The sequence below is a fragment of the Dendropsophus ebraccatus genome, chromosome 9 (assembly GCF_027789765.1).
Source record: "Dendropsophus ebraccatus isolate aDenEbr1 chromosome 9, aDenEbr1.pat, whole genome shotgun sequence".
In the NCBI taxonomy this organism is placed as follows: Eukaryota; Metazoa; Chordata; class Amphibia; order Anura; family Hylidae; genus Dendropsophus; species Dendropsophus ebraccatus.
Window position 1 is genome coordinate 21615625 of NC_091462.1, and position 25000 is coordinate 21640624.

Sequence of the window (25000 nt, forward strand, 5' to 3'; positions counted from 1 at the left end):
ATAGGCTGCTGTTACGTAGGGTAACAAACTCAGATAAAAGACCTGCTTTATGCAGAACAATTTAAAGCTATACTGTCACCCTCCTCTACTTTATTCTCCACACCATTCACAATTCTGCACACAAAATATATACCTGTATAAAACTTGTCTGTGTCTTCCTTCTGCTCTAATATCATTTCACTTAATCGGTGGACAGTGTCACCTAGGCGGGGCTTCATGGCAGTTGGGCCCTTCCCCAGCAGGGACCAACTGCTGTGAAGCCCCGCCTAGTTGACCCAGTCCACAAATGAAATTAATTGACAGATTTCCTCCAGACTATACAGATTTAGATTCTAGTCTTTCAGCACTCTCAGAAGTGATAGTGTCAATGTTATCGTGGTTCATGATAAAAAAATCCTAATTCAATAGGATAAGATGGGGGGGGGGGGCATGGAGACAAGCGGCTGCCTTGGGTTCGATGTTGAACAAAGTACTACAGTCTTTACATAGAAAACAATGAATTACAATATCTTACATCACTCAGCTGCTGGGTCACTTTCTTGGCCATCTCAATGTCAGGTCGATCAGCCAGAGAGGTGAACTGAAGCTTTTGTTCATCGTATCCCTTTTTATAATTGATCTGCGATGGAAGGAAAATACTCAAGTAAAATTCGAGGCAACATCAAGTTGACTGTCCGTGAAGCTATGGTCTCCATGATGTACTTACATCGCTCAGAGCCTTCTGGGCCTGAGCAACTCTTCGCAGTTCCGGACTATCGGAGTAAGGGAAATAGGTTGTCTTGTCGTCTTCCCAATCTGCTATGTAAAGTTTCTGAAGAAGAACAGATAGAGAAAAATACTAAATGCAAAAGCAAACGGAACTTATATGTCTAGAAGGAACATAGTCCCCACCATACCATAACGTGAACAATGGTGCTATAGAAGAAAATGAAGGGTACAAAGATCTATCACAACACCCACCTTGCTGGCCAGTGCAGTATTCTTTACTGCCTGAACAAGTTCAGGAGCATCGGGGGGCAACAGGTACTTTTCTTTAGTATCTTCCCAGTTTTGCTTGTATAGAACCTAAAAGAACAAAAAAATCAGTTAAGGTCCATCATGTATCGACCACAGAGATACTAGAGAGGAAGCACATGGCCGTTGAGTTGGAGCCCACTTACCTTGCTCACTTGTTGAGAGACCTTTTTAGCATGCTCTATATCTCTGGCTTTTTCATCGACGTGACAATTGGTTCTGGCAACGTTGCCATCCATACGATACTTCACCTACGACAGGATGGAGACGCGATTAACACATGATTCTCTTGTGTTTTACAGAAAGTTTCATTCTTATGTTTGACAGACCACTCTGATACTCATAGACTATGGATAAGACCAAGGAACATAGATTAGACCATAGACTATGGATAAGACCTGATAGTTGTACAGTATGGATAAGACCGCTCTAAAAGTTGTCCAGTATGGATAAGACCGCTCTAAAGGTTGTCCAGTATGGATAAGACCTTGTAAACTATGGATAAGACCACATTGGTACTCTGAAACCCTTATATTTGTAGACTATATATATATATAAGACCACTATAATACTTGTAGATCATGGGTGAGACCATTTTGATGCTTTGATACTTGTAGACCTTGTAGACTATGGATAAGACCATCCTGATATTTGTAGACTATAGATCTATAGATAACAATAGATACCACCACATTGATACTCTAAACCCTGGACAGGACCACCCTAATAGTTGTAGACTATGGATAAGACTCCATTGATACTCTCAAACCCTGATATGTATAGTCTATGAATAAGACCACTATGATACTTGTAGACCATGGATAAGACTTCTCTGATATTTGTTGGCACAAGGCGAGACTGATGTGACACTTGTAAACCTTGGATAACACCTTGGTTTTTTAATATATATATATTTGTTGATGTTTTGTTTTTTTTTTAGTTTTTTTTTATTTGATTTATTGGAGCACTATGGAGGGGTCTTTTCTTTCCGTTTTGGCGGTGTGTTGCTTTGAGTCTGATCAGCTGGTTGCCACTCGGTACTGCGGGGGCTAGCAGCTCTCTTTCTCGTTTATGTTCTAGTCTATTCTGTAATATGTTGGCCGGACGAAGGGTCTGGATATAGTGGGGGTCTATCCATACTGGTCCACAGTTAGGGTATTTGTATTATATATGGTTTTTTTCTCTTATTTGGGGGGGGGTTCTCTGCCGCTTATTATATTGTTCAGTATTATAAATGGGGAATGGTTGTATTTTATTATTGGAAGGAAAAATATCATAAATAAAGATTATTAAAAAAAAAAAAAAAAAAAAAACTTGGATAACACCACCTTTATATTTGTAAATCTTAAATAAGACCACCATAATACTTGCAGACTATAGATAAAACCACTCTGATACTTGTAGAACCTCCACAATACTACTCTGATTGTTCTAACCAGGAAAAAGACCACTCTGACACTTTTAGACCACTCTGATGCTTGAGAACGCTAAATAAAACCACCCAGATACCTTTAGACCATGGATGAGACCACTCCCATACATATATATAAGCCCTAAAATAGGAGCACTGATACCTGATAAGACTACTTTAAAACTTGTAAAACATAGATAAGACCACTCGGACACTTGTACACCCTAGATAAAACCACTGTGATACTTGCAAAGCCTGGATAAGATCAAAGGGATACTCATAAACCCTAAATAAGACAGCTCTGATACTTTGAAGAACAATCAATAACAATAAGAACAATAAGAACAATCAATAAAACCCTAATATTTTTAAATCTTACTGGTTTCCAATGTGTTTACTGGAGACCCCTGACATTGACACTAGAGACGAGAGCAACTCAAGCGCACTTGAGTCTAATCGTTCAGCATTTGAATACCGATGACTGAAGAAGTTGGAAGCAGCCCTAAGGCCGCCTGGAAAACAGAGATACAGCCATAGGCCATAGGCTGTATCCATTTTTTTCAGAACTCCTTTGGGCTGCATCCAACTTCTTCAGCCACCAACGGCCACCAAGACAGTTAAGGGGAACTTTTTATAGGAAGACTCTGACTTACCTCACTTAACTGGTTTTGGACTTTCTTGATCCTCCTGAGTTCAGGAGTATCGGTAGTGATGGCGACCGGCTCTCCCTTCTGTTTTTCATATTTCTCTTTATATTTATTCTAAGACATAAGATATGAATCATAGAACTTTCTATAACTTTAAAACTGGTATTTTTCAAAAACTTATCCTTACAATTTTTTTTATCAAGAATTCAGCATCATAACAATTCTAACATTTTTTTTTCAAGTACTGTATATATTCAATACTATGTTCTAAAAAAATATATTATAAAACCATTCTTACCTTTCCCATTATCCCATATACAAGTTTCTGCTGCTTATTGCCATCCCTAGAGGGTCAATCTATATGTGGCTCCTTTTCAAATTAACTGGGGTCATACATAGTTGTACAGAGATCGGCCCTAGGCTATGTTTCCACTATGACTTTTTTCGCTGCTTTACAGACGTATTTTCAGTGCAAAAAATACAGCTGTATTATGCAAATTACTGTATGTTCAAAATTAGCAAAATGTTCACATGTTTGTTTTCAGACGTATTTTTGGACATTTGCCATTTTTGAGGTGGAAATACAGCCATATTTTGATCATTTTGAATCAGTATCACGAATACTATGAGAATCTTTCTAGTCATTCATGTATCTAGTTACTTGGTAGAGTGAATAAATTAAGAAAGAATCAAATTAGATCCAAATTTCCTCCAAAAACTGGATTTGTCTAGATCTGAAACATTTGAGATTTGTTTCAGCTAAATTGCAGCTACCATTTTTTGTGATCAGAGAAATGGTTAGGAGTTATTGTTAGGTAGGGTAAGGTACTGAAACCCTAATGTTAACCTAAACCGAGGGTTAGGGTTACAATTAGGGTTAGGCTAGAATAAGGTTTAGGCTAAGGTTAGGTTAAGGATTAAGGTTAGGGTTAGGCTAGGCTCAGGGATAGGCTAGAATTAGGTTTAAACTAGACTTTCGGTTAGGTTGAGGCAAGGTTTAAGGTTAAAATTAGGGTAAGGCTAGGGTCAGGGATAGGCTACAGTTAGGTTTAGGATAGGGTCAAAGTTAGTGTAAGGCTAGCGTAAGGTGCAGACTAAGGTTTAGGTTAAAGTGAATGTAGCAATTCGCTTACTGAATTTTTTTTTTACACCAACTGGTCAGCGTCGGTGCGGAGATCCCCATGGCACAGTCAATTTATTTATGTGCACTTCGGCCTACTGTATGCAGTGGAGGCGTCCCCGGCCTGCCTCCACTGCATTTAGCAGGCCGAAGTGCACATTAAGAAAAATAGACTGTGCCATGGGGATCTCTGCGCCGACGCCGACCTGGTAGTGTAATAAACAAAAAAATTAAGTAAGCGAATTGGTACATTTTGCTAAGTACATTCTTGACAATAAAAAGGTTGAAGAGGTTGGACAGAGTCCTAGAAGACCTTAGTGTTATACGCAGTTTTTCAGGCAATATGAGCACTTTCTATAGAATCAGAACTAGAACAAAATTTTTATCAATTTACTCTATACCTCTATTTCTTAGAAAAATATTGTCTGCAAGCTAGGACTCCCTAATAGTGATAAAACTACAACTCCCAGCATGCCCTTACAGCCCATAGCCACATCCAGTTGACCATGACTTTGATTAATCAATGAGTACATCCAGTTGTTTTGTATCACGGCTGTTTTTTTAAAACCTAAACTTACTATATTTCTCCACTAGATGGCAGGGAAGCCTTATACACTAGCGTCTGTGAGTTATAAATAAAACAAGCATTTGTGAGTAGCGTAAGACTCTGTCTAAGACTGGGTTCACACTGTGTTTTTGCAGTCCTTTCTTTATGCAAAAATGGATGAAAAACAGATTAAAAACTGATGTATTTGTGTGCATCCATTTTGATCCATTTTTTCATTGATTTCCATTATAAAAAAAAAATAAACAGATCAAAACGCATGTCCGACCATGTTTTTGTGTACGTTAAAAAAACAGATGTGTTTTGATCCGTTTTTTGATCCTTTTTTTTTATAATGGAAGTAAATGGAAAAACAGATAAAAACGGATGCACACAAATACATTCGTTTTCCATCCGTTTTTTGCATAAAATGGATGGAGAAATAAAAAAAACCTGCAAAAATGCAGTGCGAACCCAGCCTAAGACTATGTGCACACATCAAAAAAGACCGGCCGTTTCGTGACCCGGCCGGGTCTTGGAACGGCCAGTCTCTGAAAAGATCATCTGGATGATCTTTTCGGACGCAGTGTTCTGATGCGAGCGCATCCATGCACGCCCGCATCAGAACTCTCCACTGCATGCTATGGAGTGAGCTGCCGGAGCCGCTCGCTCCACAGAGTGCACTGACAGGGTTTTATATTCACTGAATAGCGGCCGCAGAAAACTGACATGTCAGTTTTCTACGGCGCCGCTAGGGATCCCGACCGGAGCGTAAACTATGTGTAAATGCTCCATCCGGGATCCCATAGACGGAGAGGTAACATATATTTTCGTAATAATCACGGCCGTTGTACAACGGTCGTGATTTTACGAAGATATACATGGAGTGAACATAGCCTAACTCTATATCAGGGCTTACATTTATAATGGAAACCAACATAGAGCCAAATGCTGCCCCAATGACACCACTAGTCTACAGTGAGGTCCGCCCAAGTATTCTCGATGCTGAAAGTGATGAAACTGCCAACAGAAGTCTGAACGCCATATAAATCTGAACTCCAGCACCAACCATACACATATACACACCTGGCTGAACATATCTTGCATTTTCTTGCTGTGTGCAATATAAGGCGTCATAAACTTTGACGTATCCACCTTTTTCCGAATTCTCTTCTTCTTCTCCGCAGGAGCAGAGTCCGGTTCACCGGGTTGAGGCTGTAAAAAAATAACAAATTAGTCAGATTGTTTTCTAGGTTTAACCCCATTTTATGGTTCCTGAGCATCAGATGATAATGCTGCACAATCTATATTAGAGATGCACCAATTTGCAGGTAAGCCACAGGGGAGAATTTTTTTTTTCTGGATTTTTGAGTGCAATATCATTGGCCCGACCTCTATGGGACTGATCATAGTGATTACAGATTGTTCATTCTGAAACTTCTTTCATTGGGACCCTGAAGTCTCAGGAGGATGCCATAGATGTAACCATCCCTGACCGCCTTTCTGATAGGTAAGAGGCAGATGACAGATGCCTCCAAACAGTCCGATTCTCTCAATCCTCCGTATATCTTTCAGCTAGAACCGCCAAAGAGGTGGGGCTTATCCAGATTTGCATGAAAATGGGCGTTACTGTGCAGATTTTGGCAAAGTTTTTAATTGGACCAGTCAACTTTGACCTAACGTATATGCTTAGCCTAAGGCCATGTGCACACATTATATGTTGAGGCTCAAAAATATGCTTGTTTTACAGGCAAAAAGTCTCAAAGTTTTTCTGTTGCTTTTTGGAGCAATTTTATGCATGTTTTTGTTTTTATGGAGCTTTTTTCTGACTAGGAAGTGTTAGCTATTATTAAAGGGGTGTTCCACTCAAACATAACTTTTGATATGTTGCTGCCCACGGTGAGACTGACAACTCCTTCCATTCTTGTTATTATCTATTCAGTCTCCTTCCCCAAGTCTTGAGCTGCTGCTTTCTGCTGAAAACACAAAAATCTGTGTGTGAGCCTTTCCCTCTGTCTCCCCCTCCTCTTCCCTCCCTTCTGAGACAGATGATGTAAACAAGTCCTTGACCATAATGCTGGGAGGGTTAATCACAGTGAGTTAATCAGCAACTTGATCTCAAATTAACCCTCAAAGCATTAGGGCTCGTTCACACAGAGCAAAAGCAGCTGAATTTCTGCGCTGAAATTTCAGCCGTTAAAATAGGTGCAGAGCTAATTTCCATTGTGTTGAATGGAAATTCTGCTCTGCAGTTCACACGATGGAATTTCCGCACTGAACTAATCGGCTTTCCGCCAGAAGAATGAACATGTTCATTTTTCCGCTAGCGGAAGCCTATACAAACCAATGGGGCTCTGATTTTCTGTTTCAGCGCGTATTCAGCGCGGAATACAAGCAAAAATCACGCGCTGAATCAGTGCGGAAATGGGGAAAAAAGGATGAGGAGGATTCTAGTATATGTTCTGGTATAGTCTAGTTTACTCGCCAAATACTCGCTGAATTTCAGCGCTGAATGCATGCGAATTCAGCCCGGATTCCTCGAGTATTCCGCGCTGAATTTGTCAAGAGCTGATTACGAGCTGAACACTTTCCTAGCGGAATACGCAGGGATTCTGCTTACATTCTGCTTATATTCTGCTCGGAATTCAGCGTCAGTTGATTTCAGGCGGAAATCTCGCGTAATCCGCCCCTTTTGCTCTGTGTGAACGTAGCCTTACAAAGACGCTACAATGTTGCAGATAAAGCCTGCCAGGGACTTGTTTACACCAGCTGTCTCAGAAGGGAGGGGAAGATGGAAAGAAAGGCTCACACACAGATTTTTGGGTCTTAAACAGAAAGCAGCAGCTGAGAACTGGGGGAAGGAGACTGAATAGATAATAACAAGTATGGAAGGAATTGTTAGTCTCACCGTGGGCAGCAACATATTAAAAGTTATGTTTGAGGGAAATACTCCTTTAAATATTACTTTTCCTCCTCCTGAAATACCATTACTTTATAAAACGTTTGACATGACTAGCAATCAGTGGGGGTTTAAACATCCAGACCCCAAGTGATCAAAACTTGTTGTGACAAAAGTTTTTTTTTATAGTGACAGTAACATAAGGAAAATAAGTGCATGGTCCATAGAAAAAAAGTCAGCTTTTTCACAATTTTTTATGCATGGTGCTTTTTCTGCACATCAACACCTCAAAACGCTTGAAAGGTAAAGCCTAAAAGTTTGCATAAAATGCCCATAGGAAACTGGAGAGAATAAGCTCCCCAAGTATGGCTTCACAAAACATATTGGGGGAGATTTATCAAACATGGTGTAAAGTGAGACTGGCTCAGTTGCCCCTAGCAACCAATCAGATTCCACCTTTCATCCCTCACAGACTCTTTGGAAAATGAAAGGCGGAATCTGATTGGTTGCTAGGGGCAACTGGGCCAGTTCTACTTTACACACGCTTGATAAATCTCCCCCAAAATATGCATAAAAATGCTCCAAAAGACAACCACAAAAAGGCTTGAAAATGTGACAGTCAGCCTCCCAATCCACCTGTACATTCTACTACATGGTCTTAGTGTTAATCACGGACGTTATATTTCGTTCAGCTATGTTGCTTTTATGGAATTTTTTCCTGTACATATTAATATAATAGAGATGCACTTGTGTACATGGACACCATATCGCGCAGCCAGACTGAAGCTCTTTGCGATGAAGAACTACACGTTACACAGCGACAGTAAAGATGAAAGGCGCAAAACTCAAATGTTTATGGCAGATAGCGGCAAAGATGAGAGAAGAGATGATCTGCAGAGAAGATGAGAAGCGTATGCTAATGAGAAGGCGGAGCTCCATGTTAAAGGGGGTTTCCATTTTTATTTAAATGTAATCAGAGTTCTGCAAGTTTCTAATGTACAGTATTTGCATTGACTTATATTAGAGGTAAAGATGCAGAAGAGTTAACAGAGCTGTTAAACGTTACCCATCAAGTCTGACTGTTAAAGGCTTAGAAAAACATGGCCGCTTTCTTCCAGAAACAGCACCTCTCCTGTCCTCAGTTTGGCTGTGGTATTGCAGTTCATTTCCATTGAACTGAATTGTAATACCACACACAACCTGAGGACAGGGGTGGCACTGTTTTTGCAATAAAATAGCTGTGTTTTTTCTAATCCTGGATAACCGCTACATCTGTACTTTGCATTTCATTTCCTCAAAATCCCTTCTTGCTGTCAGTGAACAGAAACATCTAGTGGATGAAAACCTGTCTTGCTATCTAAGCATTATGTATAACAGAGCTCTCAAAACAATGACGTTCCATTCACTGACAGCAAGAACGGGTCTTTCACAAGACGAGAAACTAAAACCCAAAGTATATTAGAAAGTTGTAGAACTTGTTTCCGATAAATGGGAAACCCCTATTAATTCAGAAAGCAAGCTGCAAACAAAGATGGCTGCTGATGCCGCGTGAAGGGCGCTCGGTTGCAAGATGGTGCAACAGATAATATGAACAAGAGATAATATGAAAGCATCTACGGTTTTGCTGACAGAGTCTGGACGGCAGGCGCCACATCCAGGAGCGGGCAGGTTAATGCATTCGCGCTTTCTTTTCTGTAATCCTCAAGAAGCTGCTGTTATATGGGATTTTTCCACCGGAATACTAAACAAAATATATATCCTTAGAGGACAACCTATAATTACTTGGCCGGTGACTTGCGGCCTGTCTGTAACATTAGTATACGGTTCACCTGGACTATAATGTGTTACACATTCTCTGTGGCATTGCAGTCTCCTTTAAAGTAATGGTCTTTGATGCCCTTTAAACCTCTCTGTCTAGCGCCACCCCTCATTAGGCACTATAGAGTGTTTCCGTAAGAAAAAGATGGGGAACCTAGGGCTCTCCAGCTGTTGCACAACTACAAATCCCATCATGCCTGGATAGTTACGTTGGGAATTGTAGTTGTGCAGCAGCTGGAGGGCTGAAGGTTTCCCATCCTTGTCTTACGGGAATTGGAAATGATCCACTTTGACCCACATGGAAATTGGGCCAATAGCCCCCAAATGTTACCCAAGCTGCTCCCATTGTGCAGATACTCATTGCTTTTATAGGTGACATGTAAGCACTGACCAAGCACTGGCCTGGTAAAAGTTGACAGAGGGGAGGTGGGTGGTGGGCGGTGTACCTACATCGATGCATGGTGTAAAGCAGTAATTTCAATTGCCTACATCTGTATGACATCCTTAAGTAAAAGAAATGCTTCTCAAAATATTTTTATTTATTGATTTATTTACAAATTTCAGAATTCAAATCGACTATTAAAGGGTATGTGCGAAAAGTGGTCACACTGTCCCGATACACCGCCAATGCTATTTCCACTGTTCCCACTGATCAGCGGTTCCTGGTCCCATCCTGATACACAGGAAATGCCATCTCAGCCAATCAATGGCAACAGCGGTTACCCACCTAAGCCAATGATTGGCTGGGCAGGCTTCTTCTTATCTCCTTATTTATTTATTTTTTTAACCTAAATACTTTATTCTACCTCCGTAGAAGCGCTGTGGGCGTGAAACAGACTGTCACCACTCCTTTCACGTAGCGTCTGCTCACTCTATGCCCGCACCATGTCCATGTTTTTATAAAAAGAATAAAGCTTGAGAAGACTACATTGGTGAGTGCAACTGTCTTTTTACTGTCTTTTTAAGTAAAAAGCCTGTTAAAGCCTGATGCTTGCCAACCTGGATATTCTTCATGCTACTTCCAAGAAGTGACCCGGCCTTGTCCTACAACGGATCTATTATAAATCACAGTTCGTTGGGATAAGACCAGACAAGCTCATCTTCGCTCCTCATGAGCATCAATAAGCCTTTAGAGGGTCCATGACCCTGTCATTCCATTGTTCTTCCCTGGACCACTTTTGGAAGGGGACTAACTAGAGATGAGGGAACCTCGAGCATGCTCTGTTTCATCCAAACCCGATTGTGTGGCATTTGATTACCGGTGGTTGAAGAAGTTGGATGCAGCCCTAAAACTCACTAGGGCTTCATCCAACTTCTTCAGCACCGGTAATCAAATGCCACACGTCTGGGTTCGGACAAACCCGAGCATGCTCGAGGCTCCCTAATGTCTGGTGCTAACCTCTTAATATCGGGAAGATATGCTTGTAGTTTTAATGTTATTGAGTTCCATATCAGTATGCAGGACGTTTACACGCTCTGAATCTATGGAGGCTCCTAAAATCCATATCTATGCAGGTGATGTGGAGCTCTGTACCAGAAAAACGAAATTAATCAGTTCTGAACTTTTAACCTATTTAGATCACTGGTTTGATATGAGAGTGGAAATTCCCTTTCACTGCATGTTAGCCATCATTGGGTTCCTCCTAAGCACTATAGATACAGTTCCGGTAAAGCTTGCTTCCTTGGTTCTGGTTTGGTGACATACATTTACATATGTAAGTGGAAATGAATCGATATTGAATTGAAAAGTACTACGATTTTCCGATGGAAAAATCCCTGAGAGCGAAGTAGCTAAATAGCGAGCTAAAGAGGTAATATTTTTTACTTTGCTTTGACTGAACGTCTGGTAAGACGTTGTTACCACCTCCGGTTCCCCTTCTTCGATTATCTCTTCATAATACTATAAAGAGATGGTAAATCCAGACACTCAGATCATAGAGGTTATAGTCATGTTGGAAACTTACCTGTGGAGACCCTAAGTTGGGAAACAAAAACATTGTATACATTTCATCCACAAACAAGAACAATTTTTAAAAACTCAATACAAAACTCAACACAAAAGGCAACACATAATGACTACTATAGTGTCGGACTCATTCACCCCCTGCATGACTAGCGTCTTTAGTACTTAGTACAGCGCCCTTTTGTCGTTATGACCTGCTGCAAAAGTGATGCATAGCCAACACCAGCTTTCGGAAGCTAGGTGACCAAAAATTTGCCATAAAAATTTGCCATTTGTCATAAAATTAATTTGCCAAGTTGTAATCTAATAGAAGGTAGAAAGCTGCTTTAAAGGTATAGTGGGCTCTCTTAAAGGTTTTTTTCTATCTCAGACAATCATGGCTAAATTGGGACAACCCATTGGAATGAATTGGCCAGAAGTGGTCAGGAATTCAGAAGCAGCCAAACATGATATTCTAAATGGTTTCATTAACTTAAAGAGACTCTGTCAGTAGGTTTAGGCTGACCTATCTAAGGGTAGCATATAATAGTGACAGAGAAGCTGAACAGAATAATGTATCACTCACATTGTTCTGTGCTGCTGATTCGGAGATATCCTCCTAAACAACAATGACTCTGAGCATGGAAAACTAGTCCTCTCGGTAGTCCTGGATATTCATGAGCACCAGCACATGGCTGTTGATTGCCAGTTGTCTTTTTATACTGTTTATAGGCAGGCAGCTGGAGGGTGGAGGGAGTGGCTGCAGCATGAAGCCCATTCTCCTGCATATCAGGAGAATGGACAAACAGAATCATGGGCGTAATACACCGATCTGTTCAGCATCCCTGTCACTAGTTTATGCTGCCCTTCTTTTAGGCAGCTTAAACCCAGTGACAGATTCACTTTTAATAAAAGTGAATGTAAACTTTCACTTCAGTGGTGGAAAAGGAAACAACATAGAAAAGCCCACTAGTTTGTTTCCAAGATCCCATCTACCTCTGGCCAATTCATTTCAATGAAAAGGAGTCGGGAGCTTCTGCTTTAGAGATCCCGGAGGTGAGAGCCTGTCTGAATGTCTGAAAGTTGAATATACCTCTTTTACTACTATGCAGCCCCAAAGGTTCAATATAAAAAAAATGGAGATGAAACCTGAACGGGTAAAAAGTGTATTACAACATACAAAACCAAATTTCAGAACTTGGCAAACTAAGCACTTGCAGCACATATAGATTAAACTGATAGTCAAATGCTTTCTGAGAGTAGAAACTTATAGCCCTCATAAGCTTGAATCTTTTTTTTCCATTAGCACAATGGGAAAATGTCTTTCCCTGACAGGTCCAAAATAAATTTAGAAGAGTTTTCATTGGGGATTATGGGTATGAGAGAGCACATTTGTTTGTAATGACGACATATTCCTGACTTTCAATATGATAGGTCGCCAAGGGTTCTGCCCTCTCCAGACACCTGAAACCATTATAGAGATTAAATATTGTGTCACTGAGTGATATCCACAATAAAGAATTACTGCCAAGCGTCTGGTGAATACCAGATTCCAGTTACATCAGTTATATTAGGGCTCTGCGGTCATTTTAAGTATAAGGTTGTTGTTTACTGAAGTAGAAATAAATCAAGGGCCTGTTGTGGACCCCATTGCGGTACCCTAATTAGTTGTCAACACTATCCAATATCAGGCTCAAGTCTTGGCTTTACATTACAAGTTTTATACTCAGAATGCTAAATATAAATGCAATAATTAATATTACATACTATTACTGATAATTGAATCATTTCCAATTGTTTCAATATTAAAAAAGTAACCGTTTTACTGATTCACACAACACTAAATGATTAGAATCAGTGAAAGCTGATACCCGAAATTCTTTTCTGCACAGAGGAAGTCCAACAGTGCATTGCAATAGTTATTTTTACTTTGGCTTCACCAATGTAGCTCTCTACACCTATGAGGAAGGTTCTAGAACGGCCATGACAGTAGAATTTGTAGATCAGCAAATATTTTCTTTCACTTATCCACGCCTGACACCCTGCATGTGTGTGGCCTATACATAAGGGCCAATTAATAATGTATCATGTATCAAAGGATAGTTAGTAGATGTCATGCACTTATTACTGTAATAGTATAGAAAAGCGGCATCAAGCATAAATTAATTTTGCTATATAACATTATATAAAACTAATTCGGTCTTAAACAGCAAGTAGATCTAAATACTAAATTTTAAATTATTAAAATAATTTTTTCTATGCAAAGTTAAAATTCTTTTTATCTTTTAGAATACATGACTAGCCTAATTCTTTATTTATTTATTTTTTTAATTTAAATTTTTTTTGTTTCTTAATGGTATTTGAAACTATATGCTGCCTAAATATAATTTATATGGTTACTGACCATTCAGATTTTTATTAATATCTTGTCATTTTGGACAGATATTCACATCAGATGGTCTTTTACAGCTTGCAGGACCATGATCACATAAAGCAAATGCTAATTTTAAACACTTATGCAGCAGAAATGTTACAGGGCCGTTTCCAGCTTGGACAACCCTGTATCGTGTTGCAAGTCTCTCTACCAGAAGGTCCTTGCGGTGGAGCTGATCCTTAACTATATCATCTATTTGCACTTAGTGGACCTTTGATTTCTTGCAATTTACATTGATTTCTTGTATGTTATATTAGGACAGAAGCAAATGGTGGCTTTTCTGGGTCCATGAAGTCTATGGGTTTTAAAGGAGTTGCCCAGTCATTCCTAAAGCCTCCCAGTGTCTGCTGCCATCCTCTTCCTCAAAGCTTCTTCTTTACAGACAGGAAATGCCCATTGTCTATACTGAGCAGGCATTTCCTGTCCACATGGCAAGTAAGCAGAAGAGGATGGCAGTAGATACTGCAAGGACTTAAAATCGGCAGCGGTGGGGGAACGGGCAAGTTAAAAGATTGGTAATGGCCTGTCACTTTATGATATATGCAAAATCAGACTTGCTTGTCTCCACCAGTTGGCTCAATATTTCACTGGGCTCATGGTCTGATATCGTATCGGGCCCAACCACAAAAGGGCTCATGAAGTCCAACAGTACCTGATGTTACTTGGTTACTATTACTCTTTATTATGCACTATTAGTCCGTATTTATATATGTTGTGTGGTATTGTTAATTAAGGTGTCCATACATCTTATATTAAAGTCAGTTGAACGTGCCATGGCATGTTCTTAAGGGGTTAGGCCTGCCCCAGAGCTCTCTGACTGAGGCATACCCTCCGCTCACCATAGAGAATACATGGTGCTTGGCCACTCTCAATGTTTATGTGTATAGGCAGGACAGGAGAAACATGGCTGAACATTTAGCGAACAGTTATTGAATGTGTATGGCCAACTTTACATGCGACATTGATCAAGAATACATATTTTACTTGTGTTAGAAATTACATATTTTCGACTCCGATAGAGTCCTTTGGCATCAAACACAAATGTTTGCCCTATTCTATTCCAGTCCCTGATGAAAATACCAGTAAGGATCAGCAACTGTGACTTGTTACTGAGAAAATCCTCAAGGGAGTGATGCCTCATGGTGTGTACATTACCAATAGTTATTTACAGATACAATTTTTATCTCCGATGATCCCGCCCATGAGGGGCTCTTTCTATCTCCTGCATCACATGGCCTAGGCAGAGCTTTGTCACCTGAAAGTAAACAATGAATAACAAATGGCCATTGCAGTGGAACAGGGCAATTGTAGCACTAACATATTCTGCAGTGCTGTACAAGGATTGTCATTACTCACATCAATCTATGTTTTCCAATCTCCAATTTCTATAACTCAGACAGACATTTAAGTCTGTTTCATAGCATCCAGTTATCCTATTAGTATATGTTTAGAGTATGGGAGAGAACCCCTATAAAAAAACTACTGAAATTCACTAAACCAAAGGTAAGAGTATCTCGGCACTACCAGTTGTTGTAGTAGTTGTCTTGCCGTCTAACAGTGTGGAGACACCGCTGGCTATTTAGCTATTAGGTCCCACGGTGTTTCCCAACTGTTTAAAGTGAATCTGTACTGGTATGTAGCTGCCGTTGCAGAGGTCCTCAAGCCGCATCTGGTGTGGGGGTCGGCCTTTTTCCCGCTGTTGGTATTTTTAAGAAAAAATACTTTTATTGCTGTGGTGCAGCGGGACAGGGAGTCAATCAGGCGTGGCCTAGAGTATCTGTGCCCTAGGCCTACGGCACCTCTCTCCCCGCGTCCCTCCAGCCCAGGGGCCTGCTGAAAGTGAATTGAAGTGGGTAGAGAGACGCCGCAAGCCTAGGGCATAGATGCTCTAGGCCGCGCCAGATTGACTCCTTGCCCCGCTGCACTGCAGCAATAAATATATTTTTCTTCCAAATACCGGCACCAGGAGAAAGGCTGACCCCTCCAACCAGACACAGTCTGAAGACCTCCACAACGGCAGAACCGGCAATTTGGGGACAGCTACATGCTGCTACAGATTCAATTTAAAGGGAACTTGTCAACTCTGACAGCGGGCCAGAACCCTACCTTGCCCCAGGATACAGTGTGGTATAGTTACCCTCTCCTGGCGGTCCCGCGGTCCCATTACATAGAAATCACCACTTGCTCATTATATAAATGAGCAGAGATAAGTCTGATGCCCATAGCAAATCATTGAGCAGTGATTTCCTATGGACAACGGACTCATCGATGCACATTTGCATAATGAGCACGGCAGTGATTTCTACTCAACGGGACTGGCAACATATTAATGTGGACACTCTTAACAATTTTTTTTTTCTTTTTTTTAATCCTACCAACACCCTGCACTATACTGCACTATACTAATGGGTGACTTTTGGAGTAGGCTCTCTAGTTTGGCTAGTATGATATAGTTTTCTTCTGTCTGGAGGAGACTTAATTTACATATTGTTCACAAGAAGCGCTGGCTAAAAAATTTCTATACACCACTAATCTTGTCAATGAGAGTCAATAACCTCCTCTGAGCTGCGGCTTCCTTTTAACCAACCAGCACCCTGCTCTATACTGATGAGCACCAAGAACCTCGGAGCCTCTGTCTATAGGGAGGTGACTCTTCCTCTTAAAGAACATGAGAACATGCAAGCCAATACAAGTTAAGTCACAAATTAAAATTAACCGTCTAGGGAAAAATACATATATATATATATATATATATATATATGTACATCCCGTAGCCAGTATCCAGTATTGTAAGGGCTGGAGGTTGCACACAGCATTAGCACAGCTCAGCTCTGGTTACACCTACAGACACTAAAACTATTTTAGCCGGCATGCCATTTCAGTGTTAACATACAGTAAATTATAGAAGCAGCCTCCTGTTTCTAAGCCAAGCCTAAGCCGGCACCCACCTACAGTCTACAGAAATCCCACTCATCTCATATAATATTTGACAATTTCAGCATTTCTACCGAAAGACAATGATTGGAGTTGTTTATGTTGTCATTTTTTGTTGTTTTATGTTGTCATTATGTTGTTATTTTTTTACTAATCTACTATTTTTTTTTTTTTTTAACGAATACTTTTTCTTCTTATACTAATAGTGTTTATAAGGGTTTGTCGCCTATCCACAGGGTAAGAGACAATTGTGAGATTGTGCAGGGTCCAACCCGGAGATCTCTAGATCAGCGCCCCAATTTCTCTGTTTTGAATGGAGCTGTGGGTCGATGCAAGACCAGGCGCTCCATTCATTTTCTATGGAGCTGCCGAAGATGTCCGAGTGCTTTACAAGTTACGACACAAGGAAGACTTTTTAGACTATGTTCACATTTGCATTTGGCCTTTCTTTTAGGGTTTTTCATTGGTTTTGATCGCAGGACTGGCGCAGTATATTGTGCTATTTTACATAAACATCGCCTCAGTGGTACCTGTTAAGACTTGAAAGTCAATTAGGTCGGTCTAGTGTTATTGAGATCCATCGCGGAGATTAACGCTGAGCCAAATAACACATTAGCCAGTGTTATTCTGTCTGGTAAAATGATGGACGCCATGAAACTAACTCAACTGACTCCATTATCATCAATGGGGTCAAGTTGGGCGCCATTGGTGTCCATCACGTGACATTCTGGCACAGCCATTATTTTGTTCTTCTGCTCCTACAGTAGTCTGAGAGAGCTGAGATATAAGGTGTTGTTTGATGAGGTCTTCACATGTCCCTCTGGCTGCACTATAGCAGCTTCTGAAGTGGCCACCATCTTACATTCATTTGGCTAAGATAAGATAGGGGTGTTTGGTAGGGTCCTTTGCCGAATTATTTCTACTTGTCAACTATCCACAGGATAGGGAACAAGTGTGAGATCATGGGGGGCCCAACCCTAAGATGTATAGATCAGCACCCCAATTTCTCTGTTTCGAATGGGGCCGTGGGTCAATGCAAGACTCGACGCACCATTCACTTTCCAAGACTGATACATTTTTTATGCTCAGTATAAGGAAAATGTAATAAAAAGGCTGAAAAACTGGGATAAACTTCCCTAATACAGAGCAGACCTGGAACATTCTGGCTTCAGGTCCTCCTACATTTGTGTGGCTTGAGAGCATCCATCTAGGACAGGCATGTCCAAAGTCCGGCCGGAGGGCCATTTGCGGCCCGCGTTCCAAACTTTTACGGCCCCCAGGTATCCAGCTTGCTATTATCTGCCTGTGTTATAAAGCATATAGCATGTAGCATGTAAAATGGTCGGCCCTCGCACATGTTCACGTCATCAAATTTGGCACTCTTCGAAAAAAGTTTGGACATGCCTGATCTAGGAGGAGCATGTATATATGCTTAGAACCTTATGTAAACTTTGACCCCCCCCCCCCCCAAAAAAAAAACAAAAAAATTACATTGGGTTGATCTAGTAACAAAAATATTATGGATCTGAACAGCTTTCATAACATTGATATGTCTTTTATGTTTATCATAGATCATATGTTTATCAAATCCTATTTTTGTCACTCTTGACTTTTTTATTTATTTTAATTACAATTGTCAGAATATTTTTTTTCTATATAGAAACGTGTGTGTGTATATATATATATATATATATATAGCAGAGGAAATTTGAAGAATAGACACTAAACTTCCTGTATTTCATATCTCAAGGTCATTAGGATCAAGGAAGTTGGGATTTGGAAGAATTTAAGGCCACAGCTAATTTTCTTGTATTAGAAAACAACAAAATAGCGCCTCCGTGAGACGAATAATTTTATATTACCTACTATTTTCCAAGTTATGGAAGAAGAGGGGATAGAGGGGATTATTGCAAATAAGGATAACTGATTGGGCGGGATCTGACCACTGGAACCGACACCGATCACGAGAACAGAGATCAATTTTTTAAGTGAACGGAGAAGTAGCGTTCATGCTGGGCCAATGCTCCTTTCACTGTCTATAGCTGAGGTCAGTGCCCGTCAGTGTTTGAAGGTCCCATAGAGAATGAATAGAGGGGCAGTTGATCTGCACCATTTACGTTAGGGGCAGCTGCCCAGTGATCAGGTGGGGTCCCAGTAGTAGGACCCCCTCTGATCAGCTGTTTAATCTCAGCCACCCGAGAATTTTAACATCCTGTTCCCTTTAGCATCATGGCTTCCATTCATAACAGATCATGATTGCTTATTGGCGGGGTTTATAAGGTCTCAGCTGAGGGGAAAGAAAAGTTCTGCCCCAAATAAGGGAACTCCTAACAGAAAGGTTAAAATGCTAATGTGAACAGAGGCGACCTTCAATTATAACAGAATAATGTGGGCACCGGTAAAAAGAGAGACATATCAATCCAATGGCTCCAGTCATTTGACTATTTCCATGCATTGTGATCTGTTCCATAGGATAGCATAACCTGCCACTAAACAAACAACAATACAAACAACTAGACAAGAACAAAAACAACTGACAACATAAAAAGTAGATAAATATTTGTGTGCTTTTTTTGATTACAAAAGTTTTTCAAACTTTAATTATAAAATAAAAAAAACTGAGGGAAAAAAAGTATTATTTTTGCAGCGCCATTCATTACTTATACCTGACCCCAAATAGCAACAACACAGAGATCAGATTAAAACGGCCGCCATGACAGTGAGCTTGGTGGCTGCATCCTGGTGGCACATACCTATCATATCTCTCTATGTTTCCAGATCTGCTGACTTAATAGGTATCAGAGTACATCAGGATCACTCTATCTGCATCAAACCTGTTAGCTGAGGTAGTAGCCAGATGAATACTACATGTGTCCGCTATAAATAACAATATATTTTGCAGGAATGCCGCTCCGCAATTCTACAAAACACCTCAATAAACCAAAGAGCCAGCGGCTCCAGCGCCCAACACGGGTGAGATGCCCGCTGATCCCCGACCACAGCCGACGTGACCGGCCGACAACAAGAACATTGATCAAAACTGAAGTTCTTACCTCATACTCCTCATATTCCTCGTCGTCCGCCATTTTGAGGTTTCTACCTGTCACCTACAAAACTGATGAAAAGAAAAACATGTAACATCAAAATTTAAGTAGAAATGGATAAATAAATAGCTAGCTAGATAAATAGATAGACAGATAGATAATACATTGATAATAAATAATAAATAAAAGATAGATAGATATAAAGATAGATAGATAGATAGATAGATAGATAGATAGATAGATAGGAGATAGATAGATAGATAGATAGATAGATAGATAGATAGATAGATAGATAGGAGATAGATAGATAGGAGATAGATAGATAGATAGATAGATAGGAGATAGATAGATAGATAGATAGATAGATAGATAGATAGATAGATAGATAGATAGGAGATAGATAGATAGGAGATAGATAGATAGATAATAAATAATAGATAGATAGGAGATAGATAGATAGATAATAAATAATAGATAGATAGATAGATAGATAGATAGATAGATAGATAGATAAATAAATAAATAGATAATGAAAAACAGATTAATATATAATAGATAGATAGATAGTAATAGATAGATAATAAATAATAGATGAATAGATAGATAGATAGATAGATAATAGATAGATAAATAGATAATAAATAATAGATAGATAGATAATAGATAGGAGATAGATAGATCCATAGATAATAAATAATATATAGATAATGAATAATAGATAATAGATAGATAGATGGATGATAGATAGATAGATAGATAATAGATAGATAATAAATAATAAATGGACAGATAATAGATAGATAGATAGATAGATAGATAGATAGATAGATAGATAGATAGGAGATAGATAGATAGATAGATAGATAGATAGATAGATAGATAGATAGGAGATAGATAGATAGATAGGAGATAGATAGATAGATAGATAGATAGATAGATAGATAGATAGATAGATAGGAAATAGATAGATAGATAGGAGATAGATAGATAGGAGATAGATAGATAGATAGATAGATAGATAGATAGATAGATAGATAGATACATTGCCCTTATACCGCCTATGTATTGTACATCTGACCACAATGTGTAATAGATATAATAGACACAATAGTAATAGTAACCTTATGGGATTATATGCGTTCTGCACACCATGGGCCTGTTCTGTTGATCCCTGTTTTGTTTCTGCAGCGTTTTTTGGATCAGACCTGGAAAATATCAAAATGTATGTGTTTTTTTCCTCTTTCCCCCAGAGTGTGAGGCTTTAGTGGGTTGTCCCCTGTGGAATGCTAGAGCTGGGCCTGTCACAGGATTCGGTTTTATAACAGTGCAGTCCCCAAAGTTAGTAGTTGAAGCCTCGGAGCAGCTGCCGCCGGGCCAGGAGTTATGTGGCATGTAAGTTAATACCGCCAGCTGATTGGTGGGTTTTGTTTAGCCAGTTCAACTTAATACCTTCTGAGGAAACTGCAGCCTACTAGTGCAGGTTATATATAGGAACGCGTAATGCTGCTCCTTTTTGGTGCCAACATAAAATAACTTAATAAAAAAAATTATAATAATAATAATTTTTTAAAATGGCAAGCTTATAGTGCAAATAAGCACAAATACATGCCAGATATCCTTACGGTCTATACATCCCCATTGTATACACCAGTCAATGGATGGCCCACAATACCACAGGGTGTAGCTGTTACTTAGTATATCACATATCCATATGCAGTCACTGACTAGGTGAAGTCCAGACAAACTAGTGACATACAGCAACCACTGGTCAAAGAAGTGATGTGCCCAACCAAGACCATAGTAATGGCCGGCTTATAGTCCTAGAAGAAGCCTCCATGTCAACCAAGCAGTAATGTCCAATGCAGGAAACACAACAGTCTTCACTATGGAAAGAGGAAAGAAAATATAGAAGCTCTTACCAGTGATATCTATTTAATTTCCTTAGCAGCAAAGCCTCCAACTCTTCCCTCCTCAGAAACGCTGGTCAAGAGCAGAGCAAATGCTCCAGCTCCCAAATTATCATGTGCCTCCAGCAGCCAATCCTGGGAGGGTTTGCTCAGGTTTCAGATGCTAAATATACTTGGTGACCCTTTTGAAGACCACCTGTTCAGCAAATCCGAAGGGAGAAGGACTAATAGTCATTTTCACTCTGAGCAAATAATAACAAGTGAGGTTGCACCCAAATATGACACTGATTTCTGCCTTTTTTATTTATTTATTTTTATGCTTTTTTTAAGATCTTTTATGTTTGTTTGTTTTTTAATTTTTTTACTTTTTTTTTTTTTAATGACCAAGGAATTCTTATATATACATAAACTAGAATTGGAAATGAAAAAAAAAAAATCTATTTTAATTCTTCGGCTTAGGACCAAAACCCTTATACTTTATATACTATATACTTTACGTATAGACTGTATCTTTGTATTTTTATTCTATCTATTTTGCATTTGTTGTAACTATTTATTAGACTTCTATATTTGTAACATTCTCAGCGGAGCACTTTTTTTAAAAAATATTTGAGCATGAAAAAAACTGATTTATTATCTTAATACTTTTTTTTTGTCTTTTATATGTCATGAGTTTATTAATTTTTCTACTGTTTTTTCTTTTTCGGGTCGTATTTTTGGATTGTCATATCGAGGCCAAAATATGTCTGCTTTTCGATGTACAATTATCGAAATAGTCTTTTATCCAAAAGTACAGCAGAAAAAAAAAACATTGCGGGAACATAGTCTAAAAGAATTTCACTGGGAGAAGGGGGAAATAAAGACTGTTACGATGCATATTCGGGTAATATTTTGCAGACTTTTTGAGTATTGTTTAATATTGGGCATGAAAAAAATTATCACTATCTTTTATAGGTCATATAGAAGCAGCAACACTATAGTAACATATAAATAAATATTTGAAAGAATGTACTGTGTAAATGACTAACTCCATTCTTCCTGTATCTGTCAGCTGTATTCACTGCTAAGAGCTGCGGAGACCGCTGCATAGCTGTTTGGGGTTCAAAAAAAAACTGAACCTTGCTGGTCACCTGCCACAGCCTGGCTTACCTCCCTGCCTGTCCTCACCTCCCTGCCTGTCCTTACCTCCCTGGCACAGCCTGGCTTACCTCTCTGCCTGTCCTTACCTCCCTGCCTGTCCTTACCTCCCTGGCACAGCCTGGCTTACCTCCCTGCCTGTCCTCACCTCCCTGCCTGTCCTTACCTCCCTGGCACAGCCTGGCTTACCTCCCTGCCTGTCCTCACCTCCCTGCCTGTCCTTACCTCCCTGGCACAGCCTGGCTTACCTCCCTGCCTGTCCTCACCTCCCTGGCACAGCCTGGCTTACCTCCCTGCCTGTCCTCACCTCCCTGGCACAGCCTGGCTTACCTCCCTGCCTGTCCTCACCTCCCTGCCTGTCCTCACCTCCCTGGCACAGCCTGGCTCACCTTTCTTCCTGCCTGTCCTCACCTCCCTGGCACAGCCTGGCTCACCTTCCTTCCTGCCTGTCCTCACCTCCCTGCCTGTCCTCACCTCTCTGGCACAGCCTGGCTCCCCTCCCTGCCTGTCCTCACCTCCCTGGCACAGCCTGGCTCCCCTCCCTGCCTGTCCTCACCTCCCTGCCTGTCCTTACCTCCCCGCCTGTCCTTACCTCCCTGCCACAGCCTGGCTCAACTCCCTGCCTGTCCTCACCTCCCAGACACTCCTTGGCTAACATACAGGGCTCTCTATGCTAATTGTATGGATAGACATTTTCCTGGCCTCCCTTTTACTCTAGCCAGCCTCTCCACAGCTCCAATCCCCAGAACTAAAAATCTCACTACACAATAATAAAGATTTGCTATGTATTTAGAAAGTATTCAGAATTTTTTCACTTTTTCCACTTTTTGTTCTGATATAAATCTTTAGAACGGTTACTCAGAATCTAGTTAAAGCACCTTTGGTAGTCATTCTGGCCTCCAGTCTTCTCGGCTATGAGGCCACATGGTTTTGGATTTGGGGGCTTTCTACCATTCTTCCTTTCACATGCAGGTTGGATGGGGACCATCAATGGAGCCATTATCAGGTCTCTCCAGAGATGTTCCATTGGGCTCAGGTTAGGCCATTAACAAAGCTTTCCCTAGGCCTCCTGTGTTATCTTGGCAGTGTGCTTAGGGCCATTGTCTTGTTGAAGAGTCTGAGGTCCAAAGTGCTGTGGATGATTTTTTTTTGTGAAGAATATCCATGTACCTAGAGCTACTCAGCTTTTTCTTAACCCTTACCAGTCTCCCCCCTCAGCATGATGCTGCCCCACCATGCCTCTCTGTGGGGATGGTATTGGGCAGTGCTGTTGTCCTCCAGACATAACGCTAAGAACTGAGATCAAAAAGTTCCATCTTGGTTTCATCAGATCAGACAATCTTCTTTCCCACAGTCTTTCATTCAGCTGCTTTTTTGCAGACTCCTCCATGTGTCTACTGAGGAGCATCTTCTTTCTGACCATTCTTCCATAAAGGCAAGATTGGTGGAGGCTGCAGTGATGGTGACCTTCTTGAAGTATCTTCCATGTGCACACAGGATCTATGGAACTCAGCCAGAATGCCCATTGGGTTTTTGTCTCCTCTTTTATCAAGGTTCTTCTCTCCTGATTATATAGTTGGATGGGGCAGCCAGGTCTAGGAAGATTCCTTGTTGTTCCAAATGTCTTCTATATAACAAATATAGAGGCTGCTGAACTCTTGAAAACTTTCAGTGCTGCAGAAATGTTTTTGCCCCCTTGTCCAGATGTGCTCTTCTACACAACCCTGTCTCCGAGCTTTACAGGCAGTTATTTCCACCTCATGGCTTAAGTTTTTGCACCTTATATGGGCAGGGGTGTGTCTTTTCAGTGGAATGTACCACAGGTGACTCCAACAAAGGTGTAGAAATATCTCAGAGATAATCAAGAGAAATGGGAGGAGCCAGAGCTAAATGTAATGTGTCATAGCAAAGAGGCTGAATACTTCTGTCCCAGAAGAAATTTTAGTTGTTCCTTTTTAATAACTTTTCGAGAATTTCTAAAATTCCATTTCCTGTTCTCATTATGGGGTATTGAGTGCAGAATAATGGCGACCACAGATATAGTCACACAGCTTGCCCAAGACGCAAAAAAAATGTCTGACAACTAAATTGACATACAGACCCGACAACTCCATTATTTCCATCGACAGGTGATTTTTTTTTTATGTAA

At 40.3% G+C, this 25000-nt stretch overlaps 1 protein-coding gene across 1 annotated transcript in view; it reads right to left on the reverse strand.

Annotated features, from left to right (window-relative positions):
* Positions 1–21806, reverse strand: part of NEB (nebulin) — a 183749-nt gene extending 161943 nt beyond the window's left edge. The window contains exons 1-10 of the mRNA XM_069982710.1: positions 21727–21806; positions 20929–21012; positions 19817–19878; positions 11279–11353; positions 5823–5951; positions 3079–3186; positions 1161–1265; positions 961–1065; positions 707–811; positions 515–619 (exon numbers count right to left, since the gene is read on the reverse strand). Coding sequence (XP_069838811.1) covers positions 515–619; positions 707–811; positions 961–1065; positions 1161–1265; positions 3079–3186; positions 5823–5951; positions 11279–11353; positions 19817–19849 — 765 coding nt within the window. The 5' untranslated portion in view covers positions 19850–19878; positions 20929–21012; positions 21727–21806. The remainder of the gene's footprint in view (positions 1–514; positions 620–706; positions 812–960; positions 1066–1160; positions 1266–3078; positions 3187–5822; positions 5952–11278; positions 11354–19816; positions 19879–20928; positions 21013–21726) is intronic.
* Positions 21807–25000: the final 3194 nt, after the last annotated feature.